The following is a 14,869-nucleotide window of genomic DNA, read 5'->3' on the forward strand; positions in this document are numbered from 1 at the left end:
TTAAGTTTTACAATGTTATATATACCAATGCACATTCTAGATACAATCACCTATCATTTACGGCAAAAAATTAAGCGCAATACTAATTGTTCTCCATATATATATATATATATATTTATTTTTTTCAATCAAGTTTTAGTTTTCATCATTTTGAGAAGACATCAATTATTTTTATCAGAAACTTTCAAAGTTAAGGTGATAATAGAAAGACCATTGGGGTGAACAAATCGCACAATCAAAAATGAATTTTTTTTTTTCATTTTCCTTTCTTTTTAGTATTCTTGCATTTTTTGAAGTGATTTTGTTGTTTTACTTTCCAAATTTTCAATGATATTGACTTTTGTCCTTGATAATTTTACAATAAATAGTAGGAGGTAAGCTGTCATTAATTATAATCTAGGCACAATATTGTCATTACTTTTTACCCATCAATAATAACTTGACTTCTAAGAATTTTTGTGATACTTTTTTTGCCTCTTTTGTTTAAATTTCAAGTCTTAGAGGCCATTATGTGATCGATTTTCTTAGCAAAACAATTTAGGACAACATATCATGTGAATGGTAGAGGATCAACACGGAAAATTATTGTGTACTCCCGAAGTACTATAAATGCATACTCCCTCCACTCACATAAATGGTGGGCCCCACTAATTAAATTTATGGTATGACCCATTCTTTATGTGAGAGGAGGGAGTACGCATTTATGGTACTCCGGAAGTACCTAATAATTTTCCGAATTGGCGCGCGCGCGCGCGCGCACACACACATATATATATATATAGAACAATTTTATGAACATTCATATATAGTCAACTAGTTATTATCTTTATGAAGCAATATTATTACAATAATCACAAAAGAGGAGGGAGGGGGGTGACGCTAGACAATTTTTTTTTTTTGAGAAACGGATGCTAGACAATTAAATTGTTAAACTAATGCCCTAAAAAGAATCACGCAGTTGGACATAGTACAGAGTTAGAAAAGGTTTTATATGGGAGTTTATGCAGCTAAAGCCTATGGAGTTTTAGGGTAGAAACTTGAGATTATCGATGGGGCAAAGGGAGGTCGATCATGGGGTCTCAGTATTTGAGCCCTTGGGCTTGCCCTCTGATGGTGATGGCCTACTCTCTGAATCAGATGACCTGATATCCTCAATCATCCTTATAACTTCTCCTATTGTGGGTCTCATGTCTGGCACCTTTGCCACACAGGCCATTGCCATTTGAAGCATTTGCACCAACTCTTCTTCAATATCTTGGTACTTCGTTAGTTCTACATCAAATACCTCAGAAGTCCATTCCTCTCGTACAACGGATTGCACCCACCTCGGAAGATCAACCACGTCATCTTGTCCCCATGATTGGACTGGTGATTTGCCTGTCAGCATCTCAAGGAGGAGGACACCAAAACTGTATATATCAGATTTTTGAGTCCATTTTCGACTTTCGATCACCTCAGGAGCTCTGTAGCCTGCACTCCTAGTTGGGACGGTAGGCAAAACCATCAGAGAACTCAAACCAAAATCTGATACGCAGCCATAGAGGTCTTGTGTGAGGAAGACGTTGGAGGACTTGATGTTGCCATGGATAAATTTCCCACCACCTGAATAATGGATGTGGGCAATGCCCCTTGCAGTTCCAAGGCAAATCTTTACTCTGGTTTCCCAGTCTGGTGGAGTTCTTCCGCTTTCTCTGTTTCCTGTAATCATATCATAAAAGAACGTGACAAGTGACAACTGAGAATAATCTTCTTATTCTAGCAAAAAACAGTGAATAACAACAGTGTGTAATATTTAACCCTGTGATTGTATGATGCTCAAAACATTAAAGAATCACTAAATGGGAAGGAAAAAAAGATCCAGCACGTGAAAATTCCAATGTTCAAGTTAAATGAGATTAACAGTATGATTTCTGTTTGAAGTTACAACTATTGGTGCCAAATAGCATTAAATAAAAGGAAGCAATTTACTTTTAGTATGCTTCTAACATTCAAGAGTCTAAAAAAGTTACATGGTAAAGAAGGTTAGGCAATCATAGGATTATCATTCGTTAAATATATAATTCAGGAAAGCAGAATGAAATTGGAGAATATAATTGGAAAGTACATACCATGCAATAATGCGGATAAGCTGCCTGATTCTATGTAGTCATAAACCAGGAGTCTTTCATCCTTGGAATAGTAATAAGCACGAAGAGGAACAACATTTGGGTGCGGACCGACCCTCCCCACATTTTCCATTTGTTGTTCAAACTCTCTTTTCCCCACTGCCACTTCTCTCATTCTCTTCACTACCACTGTTATTCCCTCCTCCAAAGTGGCCTTATAAGATGTCCCATAACTTCCCTTTCCTAGAACTTCAGCCGACGCTCTCAATAAATCCTCAAGATCAAAATTATAAGAACAGCCTTCAAAGAAAACTAACTTATTCTTCTCAGCCTCTTGCACCCCACTCCCAAATTCCTCCTTGGGCTTCTCACCTCTTCCACCCTTTCCCTTTGTTCCACTGCTGTTTTCACCATCTTTTTTCTTTAAACAGCATGTCACTATCACCAGAACTAAAAGAATCAGAACTGCAGAACCCCCTACTGCAATTGCAATGATAGCTCCTGTACTTAACTTCTTTTGGGAACCACCTCTAGTGGCAGGTGAGACAGTGGAGGAAGGGGAAGGTGCGGGTGAAATTGAAAGACACCGGTTAAGAGGTAGCCCACATAACATAAGGTTCCCTTCAAATGAGGATGGAGGGAACTTCTGCAGGGCGGAGGGTATTGAACCATTTAGGTGGTTGTAGCTCAAATTTAATTTCTTAAGCCTTGGGAGGCTGAGATAAGAGATTGAGCCAGTGAGAGAGTTGTTCTGGAGATACAGGCTAGTGAGATTTGTTAAATTGTTAACTGTGGCTGGAATGTTTCCTATGAAGGAGTTGAAGGAGAGATCAAGGAAGATAAGCCGGGAAGGGAAAGAAGAAGGAATACTACCTGAAAAGAAATTGTGTTGAAGGTATAAGTAACGGAGGGAAGGAAGGGAAAGTAGGTCAGTTGGAATGTTCCCATTGAGGAGGTTGGATCGAAGACTTAGGATTGTGAGTGCATCCAACTTTCCAAGGGTGTTGGCTGGAATTGGACCAGCAAGTCCAACACCGGGGAGCCGAACAGCTAGCACACGGGAGGCATTCAGGGTGCACTTTATGCCAACCCAAGTGCAGACAGGGGTAGCAGGATTCCAGTTGACTTTCCGACCATGAGGAACGTTAGAAGCAAAGCTAAGTAGGGCTTGTTTGTCTGAATTAAGGTCAGCTAAATGTTGAGGAAGGAGAGAAAGGAGCAATAGGAAAGGTAATGCACCAAAAACGATTTGCAGCTTCATAAGTGGTGTTTGTTTGGAGGTCTAGTGAGGTGATTAATTATGACTCTGGAATCTCAGCAATTATTCTTTATCACCTGCCATAGTAAGAAAGCTTTCAGAATATAGCTCTTGAATCATTTTCTCCTCTTAACACTAGGGAACAATAATGCTAAGCATTTAGTGATAATTAAAAAATGTAGTGAATGACTATGAAAATCCATTTTTACCAAGCAATATCCATAAAACCAAAGATTCAAAAGATTGGGCCAATAAATAATAAGAAAAGATAAATTTTGTGCACATAAGAAAATTGTTTGAACAAAAAAGGACATAAAAAAAAGAAAAAAAAAGAGAAAGAGATAGAGTTAAAATAAGGGCTACAAGTTGAAAATATATATAAGGTTGAAAAAGATCATAATTAGCTAATAAATAATCTACCGGAGAAAATATAGCCATTATTATTTGTTTATATTTGAAGAAGAAGAACATTGGAAATATTTGTTGTATATTTCAATCGAAAATTCCAACTTATCTTCATCTCAGCTCTAAAGCCGAAAAGAATCCAGTAAAAAACAAAAAAGAAGCCACTTGGAGTAGCTGCATTAAAAAATTAAAAACTTCTGGACAGATAATATTCAGTGATGGAAAGTATGTAAGGCCATCTATGTGTTATGAGAGAAAACGATTAGATGTTCAGCACTAAGTAATTTAAACACAAACAAATAGTGAGACTAATTATTTCATCAGAAGAGTATTCTTTCCAAATGCTTGCAAAGTTTTCAATTTCTTTTTCCATGACTTCTCATAAATTGATTGAGCCCAAAGGAAAAGGACAAGGTAAGGTTTCCCTTCTATGCATATTCGACAATGAAAGATCCAAGTTCGGCTTGTGACTAAGTGACTCAAACACTACGTGTCCTAAAATGACCATATGTGACCCTTACTGAAGCATTGGATGAAAGCTTTGCTACAAAGGACCACATTGTTGCCTCGGGTACCAATACCATGCCTTTATCTTGGATTAAAAGTCAAAGACTTACAAGTACAGAAAAACATTAATCAATATCATCCAAACCTACAATCATCAAAAAAAGTAAAAGCACAAGCATAATTCTTTTTCAACAAAGAGAAAAACAAAAGCATTAAAGAATCCAATGCAAAATGCTGAAAGAATTCCTTTTTCAGCTTTATTATTATTATTATTTTTTCCTTTCAAAGCGTAAAGAAGTTTCATGCAATGGTATCTGGACAAAAGAAATAATGTGCTCAAAATATAGACCTTTGACAAAAAAAGTTAAAAATAATATTGAAATGTAAGACAGTTTTTCAATTGTCAATTAGACAAAAACAGAACAGAAAGTCAAGACTATTTTTGGTCCCAAAAGCAAGTTCACCCTGGTTTTTAGAATTGAGTTGACAAGGATGTTCTTGAGATCAATAGCTTATTATTCGGAGGATAAATAGACCACTTTCTTTTTTATCTGGGTCTAGAATGAATCTATTAATTGGCATATTGGAAAGAAAAAAAAATGGAGAATGAGAGGATTATCTTCTACTTTTAGAGCACATGGTTTTTGCCTAGGAGTAAAAACAAAGACTGTATAGAAGGTAAGCAATTTAAGTGTTCCTTTGTCCTTTTCCGTTGACTAAAATTGAAAAAATTCAGTTAAGATAAATGAATACCAGCTGGAGCCAGCAATGGAAGACTAACCAAAAAAAGAAAAAATCTAAAATTAAAAAAGAAGAAGATGAAGATGAAGATGAACACAACCATGCCTATCGAAACCAAGCTCAACCAAACATTCACTCTGTGATCTAACAGATCTGTTCAAGAGACTCCGTTTCTCTCAGCAATTAGCTTCAAATTCACATGCACTTAATTTGCTTAAAAAGCTCATTGTCCGAGACTCCTTATGGAATGTAAAACAAAATATAAAATCGAAACAGCTTGTTTTCATGGAAAACTAAGAATTTTAGTTGAAAATTTTTGATTCTGGAACATAATGGAAAGAGTATTATCTAATTCTAAGCCAACCGATAATCGAAAACATGCAAAGCAAAACTGAATTTGTTAAAACCTGAATGCATGATGGAACTCAAACATACAATTAGATCTAACTACTTCAAAAAGAACCTCATTCTAGATTTTCATCTATCTAATAACTCCAAAGCTTTCAATTACTAAATCAACAAAAACACACAGAGAGAGAGAGAGAGAGAGAGAGAGAGAGAGAGCTCAAACCTCGAATTCACAAGAATGCCAGACCGAACCGTCCATGAGAAGAACTACTTTAATCCGAATCCGAGGCTCAAGAGAGAGAAAAGAAACTCGGAGCTGAAAGATCGCATGGAAGTGAGCGTGAGAGAGAGAGAGAGAGAGAGAGTACTATATTAAAATGGTTCTGATAGTACAAGCTTTAACGACATTTCTTCAGGAACACGCTGTGGACTAGAAAGAAGTCGGAGTAGTTAACATTAGTAGTCGTTTGTTGTTGTTGTTGTTGTTGTTGTTGGTTTCAGATTCAGATTCGCCAGCCAGCACAGATTCACATAAAAGGTTTTTGCTATGCTAACCTTAATATTGAACCTTCTTCGTCAAGCAAACGTAGTGAGCTGCTCACTACACGGATCTCGATGTTATAAATTGTAACAACGTTATTCCTCTGCTTCTAAACCACTTGTCTATTTCTTTTTTCTTGTTCTCTCTCTTCCAACGTTTGTGAATTGTGAGAGAGCTGAGAGAGACTAACCCAATGCCACACAATTATGAACACTCCTCCACCATTTTGTTTTGTTTTTCTCCTTCTTTGATTTATAATTAATGCAGCTTATAAAGTATTAATTATTACTATTTTTTATTTTAGGTAAAGAAGCGGCATCCGAATCTTTTTTTTTATTAGACTTTTTTTTTTAAAGGATAATTTTTCAACATATTCTATGTTAATAAATCCTTATCATTATGTTAATACAACACTAATTTTCTGGTGCGGGTCGAGTTCGAACCTTGATAAGAATCTCCTAAATTTTTTCCGGTCCCAAACTATTGAATACAACTGTTGGGGTTATATAATTAGTTAATTACTAGTAACAACTGCTAAATAATTGATTATTTGACTCTAATCTTTTTTTTTTTGACTCTAATCTATTCGCTTGTATTGTGGAATGTGAAATGCGGTTGACCTACAGTGACCAAACAAATGGTTATCCGCCACATCATCGCAAAGCTCGTGAAAAATATGATGTGGCGGTTTTTTACAGCTGGTTTTACTTTATTGTACATTGTGATGGTGTTTGTATCTATAAATACACTTGGAGCTGTAGATGGGTGTTTGGGTCCGTTTGGTTCCCGTAAAATATTTTTTGGAAAATATTTATTTTTTAAAAATGTTATTTTTCAAAAAAGGAAAATATTTTTAAGTGTTTAGTTGTATTATGAAAATTGTTATGGAAAATAATTTCATGTGTTTAGTTCCGTTAGGAAAATGCTATTTTCCAACAACAACAACACAACAACAACAATAAAAAATTGATTCCGGCCACCACAACAACACAACAACAACAAAAAAAAAAAATTACTTTAACGACATTTCTTCAGGAACACGCTGTGGACTAGAAAGAAGTCGGAGTAGTTAACATTAGTAGTCGTTTGTTGTTGTTGTTGTTGTTGTTGTTGGTTTCAGATTCAGATTCGCCAGCCAGCACAGATTCACATAAAAGGTTTTTGCTATGCTAACCTTAATATTGAACCTTCTTCGTCAAGCAAACGTAGTGAGCTGCTCACTACACGGATCTCGATGTTATAAATTGTAACAACGTTATTCCTCTGCTTCTAATCCACTTGTCTATTTCTTTTTTCTTGTTCTCTCTCTTCCAACGTTTGTGAATTGTGAGAGAGCTGAGAGAGACTAATCCAATGCTACACAATTATGAACACACCTCCACCATTTTGTTTTGTTTTTCTCCTTCTTTGATTTATAATTAATGCAGCTTATAAAGTATTAATTATTACTATTTTTTATTTTAGGTAAAGAAGCGGCATCCGAATCTTTTTTTTTATTAGACTTTTTTTTTTAAAGGATAATTTTTCAACATATTCTATGTTAATAAATCCTTATCATTATGTTAATACAACACTAATTTTCTGGTGCGGGTCGAGTTCGAACCTTGATAAGAATCTCCTAAATTTTTTCCGGTCCCAAACTATTGAATACAACTGTTGGGGTTATATAATTAGTTAATTACTAGTAACAACTGCTAAATAATTGATTATTTGACTCTAATCTATTCGCTTGTATTGTGGAATGTGAAATGCGGTTGACCTACAGTGACCAAACAAATGGTTATCCGCCACATCATCGCAAAGCTCGTGAAAAATATGATGTGGCGGTTTTTTACAGCTGGTTTTACACTATTGTACATTGTGATGGTGTTTGTATCTATAAATACACTTGGAGCTGTAGATGGGTGTTTAAATTTCAATTTTATATAAATGACGATATTTTGTGTTGTCTTATTATGGATCTAATTGAAAATATATTGTCTTTTTCTGGCTGAATCGATAAAAAAAAGCTTACGTTGGTTCTTATTTTAGTGCTAGAAACTGAAAACAATGAAAGAGAAAGGTGATTTTTTTATTAAAAAAAAATGGCTGAGATAGATGAGACAACATGGCGTCTGCCTGGCATAAAAAAAAAATTATGTGGAAAACAAAATAAAAATAGCATTGTTTGAGAACTCCTTTTTTTTTTTCCTTTTCTTTTTTAGCATTTATTTTAAAAAGAAACTCCATTGTCTTTTGCTCATTTGATTTGTTTAGTGTTTATTTATTTTTGTTTGTTTGATGAACTTGTTTTTTGCATTTTGCTAAAAGTAATGTCTACTCTTAGAGATAAAATGTGTAATAAACATTTGCATCAATTATTAAAATGCAATTGCCAATTCTAATCATCAATTACTGAAATTATGTACACTATCTAATATATAGATCACATCAACAGCCACTTAAATTGGTATGCATAAAAAAAAAATGATTTCAAAAGAGTCACAAAAGGCCAAAATAAAATTGCTTATTTTTGTGCCATAATATCATGAAAAGACAATGACACGATAAACAGAAGTACTAAAACAAATTTAATCTGGGTTTGGATGCAATTTTCACCGATTGTTCATTTGTTAACAATTAGTTAAAGAATAGCTATTCGGGAATAAAATATTTTAAAAAATTATACTGCATAAATAAATTTAAAAAATGAAAGGAAAACTAATATCTAATAACCAATATTATCATGAAATGAAACATTGCTAAAGTAAAATAGTAAGATCATTCATATTAGTGGTGCTAAAAAAGTTAGTTTTTACCAACTCAAAAAATTATTTTATTTATTTTAACACCACACTTTACAATACGCCGTATATCTTATCATCTACTTTAGTATATCATCCATTAAAAAAACATAAAACACACTCACAAAAATCCTTAGCAACCACTGACTACAACAACTAGCCAACACAACCCAAAGACCACCACTATAAAGCCTATTACAATAACTACTAAAATAACAACTAGCCACCACAACCCAAATTCACAACCGTACCACCACCACCAGGCAAAAAAAAAAAAAAAATCCAAATTTAAAACACCAGCCACTGTCGAAAATCAGATGAGAGTCATGGGACCAACAAAGAACCACTAAAAATCATACTGGACCACCAAAACCCCACTCGAAAATTAGATTGGACCCATGAACTGTGGTGAGAGAGACAGAGGGAAGAGAGAGAATTTGAAAAAATATTTTATTTGAGGAGAGAGAGAGGGAGAGATAATAAAAAAAATGAGTTCTATTTTAAGTAGTTGCTACCGTTGTAACAGTTTATTGTAGCATGTTGTTAAAACAATTTAGATATAATAGCTTTGATAAAACTTAGTTTTTGAGATTTTAAGAGCTAAAATAAATTTTTTTTTTACTATGATAAAACTCCAATGTGAATGCTCTGATTCCATTACGTTGAAAAAGCCAGGTTGGTGTTAGCTATTGAGGTAGTTGGGATTTTTTTTTTTGTTAATAGGGAAAGGAACAGAAAAAATACCAACCATTAATTATTAGGACCCACAGCAGAGAAATATGAGAAAGAAGTGGTGATGATATGATTGAAAATTACCATAATCTTTTGTTTATTAGCATTATTTTGGTACGGGAAATCAAATCATCACGAAGTTCCTCCAAATGGCAATGAAAGCAGCTCAGATTTCAGCATAGGATCGGACGCATCTATCTGTTGCTCATGTTTCATTTCAAATCCATTTTTTCGTGGTCCCTTCTCTAGGACCATGAACTTTGTGACAATGATCTTTAAAGGAACAGAAAAAATACCAACCATTAATTATTAGGACCCACAGCAGAGAAATATGAGAAAGAAGTGGTGATGATATGATTGAAAATTACCATAATCTTTTGTTTATTAGCATTATTTTGGTACGGGAAATCAAATCATCACGAAGTTCCTCCAAATGGCAATGAAAGCAGCTCAGATTTCAGCATAGGATCGGACGCATCTATCTGTTGCTCATGTTTCATTTCAAATCCATTTTTTCGTGGTCCCTTCTCTAGGACCATGAACTTTGTGACAATGATCTTTTTTTTTATAATTATAATCTTTGGGTCAATTTGTCATCAATAATCTTAAAGAACTCAGAGTCCAACGGCATCCGAACCATGATTAATATTATCATTATTAACTCTGTTATTTCAGCTTCGGATGCCATGTTTTGGAACAAAATAAGGTTAGTCTATAATTGCTATGCATGTGTTTGGATTTTTTCCCCAAGTTTAAAACTTACTTAAAGGTAACTAAATGTATATTTTAAAAGGGTTCAATTAACGTATGCCCTTAGGTATATATTAATCATCTATTTTTAAAAATTTTTTATAATTTTTTTAAAAAAAATTGTCAAAATAGGTCTTAAAACTGTGTATAAATAAATAAGAGTTAAGTTCAAGTTACACCTAGTGTAACTTTAAGTAATATTACACCACTTAATATTTTTTAATTTGATACAAACTTTGACAAATCTACCGTTAAAGTACATTATCTTCGTATATTCACCATGTTTGCAAAATTTCAAGGTGATCAAAGATTAATAACTTTGTCATCAATCAATTTTTTAAAATCAAGTTTTTGTTGTTTAAAATAATACATAAAAGATGAGTTTATAGATCAAATGGTAAATAACATCCAATTGACATGAAAATTGACATAATTATTAAGAACATATAGAACATGCAATTCAACGGTGAGATTTTCAAAATATGAATTTTATAACAAGTTATTGGATGATATAATATTGTTTAGAGTTATACCAGATATAACTTGAATCCATCCTAATAAATAATTAGATATATAATAAAAAAAAAGTTAATTAAGACGTAGTCGGCATGAACATTAGGATCTAGTATAAACTCTAAGATTGCACAAAACGTAATTTACCCACTCTTCTCTCACAATATTTTTTCACTCTTCACTTTTTTAACTTTTATTTTTTACTTCTCTAAACTTTTTTTTAAATATTTTTTAATCAATAATTAAGATTGAGAATTAATTTTTTCAGCGATCAATCTCAACTAATTCAGGTGCAATTCCTTTCCATCCATGGCATAGTAGTGATTAAAAAAGCTTGATGAAGTGGCTTTGTCAGTAGGTCAGACATGGTGCCCACTTCATTAACTAATACCCCGTTCTCCGACGGTATCCAATCTACTAAATTGTAGTTTGAGGTGCCAACAAAAAGAAAGATACAAAGCCTAAAAGGCTATTTTATTTATGTTTACATGTTTACAGCGCCATTAGTCAACGGCTATAGGAGGGAGAATCTTAATTATTCGATGCTCGTGAGAAAGTAGAAACTGAGAAGTAAGAACAGTCCCACTCTCAAAGTCACACTTGATTTAACACATTGACGTAAGTTGAAGGATATGTTTGTTTGGAGGTAAAAGGGGGAGAACGAAAATTTTTGTTGAGAAAATAAAGAGGCAAATTTTTTTAGAGTATGTTTAGTTAAGTGAAGAGGAAAGAAAATAAATAGTGTGAAGAGAAAATTTCTCTACTAACCCATAAAAAAGTTTTATCTCTAAAATAAAATAAAAAAATTGAAAGAAAGAAACTCATGAAATGAGATTTCAAAAATACCCTTAAAATTTACCTTCAAGTCTCTACCGGGTTGGCTTTTTATTTTTTTTCTTTCATTTTTTCTCCCTTTGTTTTGTTACCGAGGTGTTCACTTTTTTTCCTTGATTTTTTTTTCTTTGTTACTGACGTGATGGTTTTCATTTTTTTTTTTCTTCTTTTTTTTTTCTTTATTTTATTTTCTTTGACTTTTTCCGGATGTGTAGCTTTTTATTTTTTTATTTTTTGTGCTCATATGTTTATTTTCTCTAATTTTGGTTTTTTTTTTTGTGGAAAATATTTTGTTATGCTTTTTTTTTTTATATATATACTTTGGGATTAGTGTATTGTAAAGAAACTCTTAGTATTTTTCATAAAGAAAGTTCATGCATGGTGATCGACGGCCAGCGCCTAAACCTTTAACCCACTCTCTAAAAATTTATTGTTTGGGCTTGATTGGGCTGAAAACTCATTCGTACTCAGGGTCAATCCAAACTGAGTCCCTACATATACTTTAATTAGTGTCTATCTATACATAATTAAAAAAAAAAAAAGTATAATATGTTACCTTTTATTTTATTTAATAGGGACATGATGGTCAATTTATACAAACTTTATTTTCAACAAAATAAAAAAAAATTTCATTCATTCACTTTTCCACCCTCCCAACCAAATACAAATGAGGGAAACTAAAATATTTTCTATCCTCTCTGTATTTTCTATTCTCTCACTTTTCCATCCTCCTAACCAAACGAACCCTAAGTCTTAGTTTGTCAAAGATTATTTTTGTTAATTTATTTTACTATTTAGTTTATTTTTACCATTATTTATAAATTTCATTGTACTTTTTGGTATTATTCATGAGTTTCACTGTACTATTTCAGCTAACTTTCACCTTTATTTATAGTATTTTTAGCAAAAAAATTTCAGTTTAAGCAGATCTTAGTGTGTGTTTAGCATCATTAATTTTGTCAACTTATTTTACTATTCATCTTATTTTTACTACTATTCATGGGTCTCACTGCATTTTTTGATACTATTTTGAGTTCCACTGTACTATTTCAGCTAACTTTTACATTTATCTACAGTATTTTCAGTAAAAAAATTTCAGTTTCAGCAAAATAGGCTGATCCCAAATGGACCCTAAAACAGACCCGAGGTGTGAAAAATGGTGTCCCTAACTTATTCAAGTGCGAATCACAATTTCAAAGACTCTAGGGTTTGGCTCAAGTTCCAAAGGTTTCATAAAGTTAATTTAAACTAATATGATAAACAAATGGCGAAGCTAGAATTTTTATTTAGGGGGCCAAATCAAAAGAGAGTGTTGTAAATAATGAACTTAAAAAATGTTAATCAATATTAATAACAAAAAATAAAATAAAAAGTTGCAAACGAATGTAATTGTCATACAAATTTTAATATAAACGAAAACTATAATTTATTTTTTTATACCTAGTGCAATTTACTCAACAATCATCATTGTTTTTTCATATTTTAAAATCGCTACATGATTTTTTTCATTCTAAATATTCTAACAATTAAAGTAAGAGATTAATCTAAATACCTAAGGTTTATACATGTAATTTGATTTATTAAAATAAATGAAAAAAAAAAACCAATCTAAAAGTGTAAAAAATATAGCAATATACCTACAAAATTGTATACACAACTCACTAGTTTGTTCTTAAAAAATATGTAGAATTCAATATTTCTTTCTCTTTTCTTTTAGGTCTTTAAAATTTGGGTATAGCAAATTTAGAATTTGATACTATGAAGAGTCAAGATAGTGGAGAATGGAGATAAAAAAGAAACTGGATTGGGCTTTATGGCTTTAGAATTTTCTTTCTCAAAAAAAAAAAAAAAAAAGATTTAGTAGACATTTAAGTAGTTTTCAATTTTTTATTTTGTTGTATAACTAGTTAAAAACCTATGCGTTGCATGGTTTTCTCATAATATATAGAAGAAGAGATAAACAGAAAAAGAATCGTATGGTAGGTTCGCTTTTTTATGTTTTTTAGGTGTAGTAATAGAGTTTAAATAAATAAAAATAAGAATGAGATGACCCCCCCCCCCTTTTTTACGTGTATTATGTTTGACTTTTTTTTTTTTAGGTGTAGTAATATAGTTTAAATATTAAAAAAAATATTAGATGAAGAATTTGGATTGTAATCAAATTAAGATTATTATCAACTTAGAAATTATAGGAGAAGAAGTGAAGAACCAAAAAAAAAAAATATATATATATATATAATCCAATTTTTTTTTTTTAAATCTAAAAACATTTCTACAATTATATCTAGTGAATTTGTTTATAAAATGCATAATTATATATATTTGTCCCTATATATAATATATCTAATTACAATGATTAGTAAAATATTTTCTAATTTTTAAATAATTCCTTATTTATTTATGAAGAGGGGGATTTGAACTCTAGTAGTTAATTGTTTCTGATACTTGCATGAATAAGGTTATCCTAAAAGGATTAATTCCAAATTTAAGTTTAAAAAATCAATTGTACTTGTACACCTAAAAGAAATTCAATTTTTATGTCTTATTTTGATATTTAAATAATTTGTTTTAGTGTTGGTTTTATTGAAATGGTTATATCACCCACTTAGCTGTAAAATTGACATATGTAGTAGTATCCACATGTAACATTCTAACTTACTAATAAATAAATATAACACCCTAACTTATAGTAATTTCTTTAATTGTATCATGTTTTAGCCTTTAAGAACACATATATTAATCTTACACATGAAAAAAAAAATGAATTTAATAATTAAAATAATTGAAAACAAAGTTAAGCCAAAATCACAATTCATTAATGAAAAACAATCTAAATTTTTGAACTTTAAAAAAAAAATGGAGTTAAGTAAAGATCGACTTACATAGGAATTTGAACCGATGAATCTAATTTAGCCTAGCCCACACATAAGCACAATTTTAGATCCTTCTTTTTCTCTTATATCCAATTTCATGTTGGTAGCAAATTTTGTTTTTAAAGAAGATATACTACATGGAACAAAGCACCAAACAAAAACCACAACAAAATAAATCTACAATAAAATATTTATGTCAACAATAAATATTCATGTGATGAGAAAATAAATTATACAAATATATTGCATGTTATATAATCTACTTAATGGGAAAACATTCCACACTATTACATTATAGTAGAATTCCTTTGGATAACTCATATTGAAACTTTATAAGCTACCATTAAAAATGTGTGACGTCCACGAGAACAACTACAACGAAAACTACAAGGTGCAATGAATATGATATTAAGAGAGACAGAAGTTTATATCTTCAACATAATCTGTAAACACAAACATAGAATTTCAACCTAACTATA

At 31.8% G+C, this 14,869-nt stretch overlaps 1 protein-coding gene across 1 annotated transcript; it reads right to left on the reverse strand.

Annotated features, from left to right (window-relative positions):
* Positions 1 to 804: 804 nt before the first annotated feature.
* Positions 805 to 6,154, reverse strand: LOC112017161 (probable inactive receptor kinase At5g58300). Its single transcript, XM_024049622.2, has 3 exons — positions 5,588 to 6,154; positions 2,109 to 3,440; positions 805 to 1,698 (listed from the first exon to the last, which is right to left on the reverse strand). Exons 2-3 carry the CDS (start codon positions 3,364 to 3,366, stop codon positions 1,070 to 1,072), a joined length of 1,887 nt encoding a protein of 628 aa, XP_023905390.1. The 5' UTR covers positions 3,367 to 3,440; positions 5,588 to 6,154; the 3' UTR covers positions 805 to 1,069.
* Between the last annotated feature and the right edge of the window lie 8,715 nt (positions 6,155 to 14,869).

The sequence above is a fragment of the Quercus suber genome, unplaced genomic scaffold (genome assembly GCF_002906115.3).
Source record: "Quercus suber isolate HL8 unplaced genomic scaffold, Cork oak 2.0 scaffold_733, whole genome shotgun sequence".
NCBI classification, from domain to species: domain Eukaryota; kingdom Viridiplantae; phylum Streptophyta; class Magnoliopsida; order Fagales; family Fagaceae; genus Quercus; species Quercus suber.

Bases quoted from the DNA above. Each gene is read 5' to 3' on its own strand.
- LOC112017161 (XM_024049622.2), bottom strand. From the start codon at position 3,366: ATGAAGCTGCAAATCGTTTTTGGTGCATTACCTTTCCTATTGCTCCTT. The intron at 1,699-2,108 runs GTATGTACTTTC...ATATGATTACAG, and splicing joins CTTATCCGCATTATTGCATG to GAAACAGAGAAAGCGGAAGA.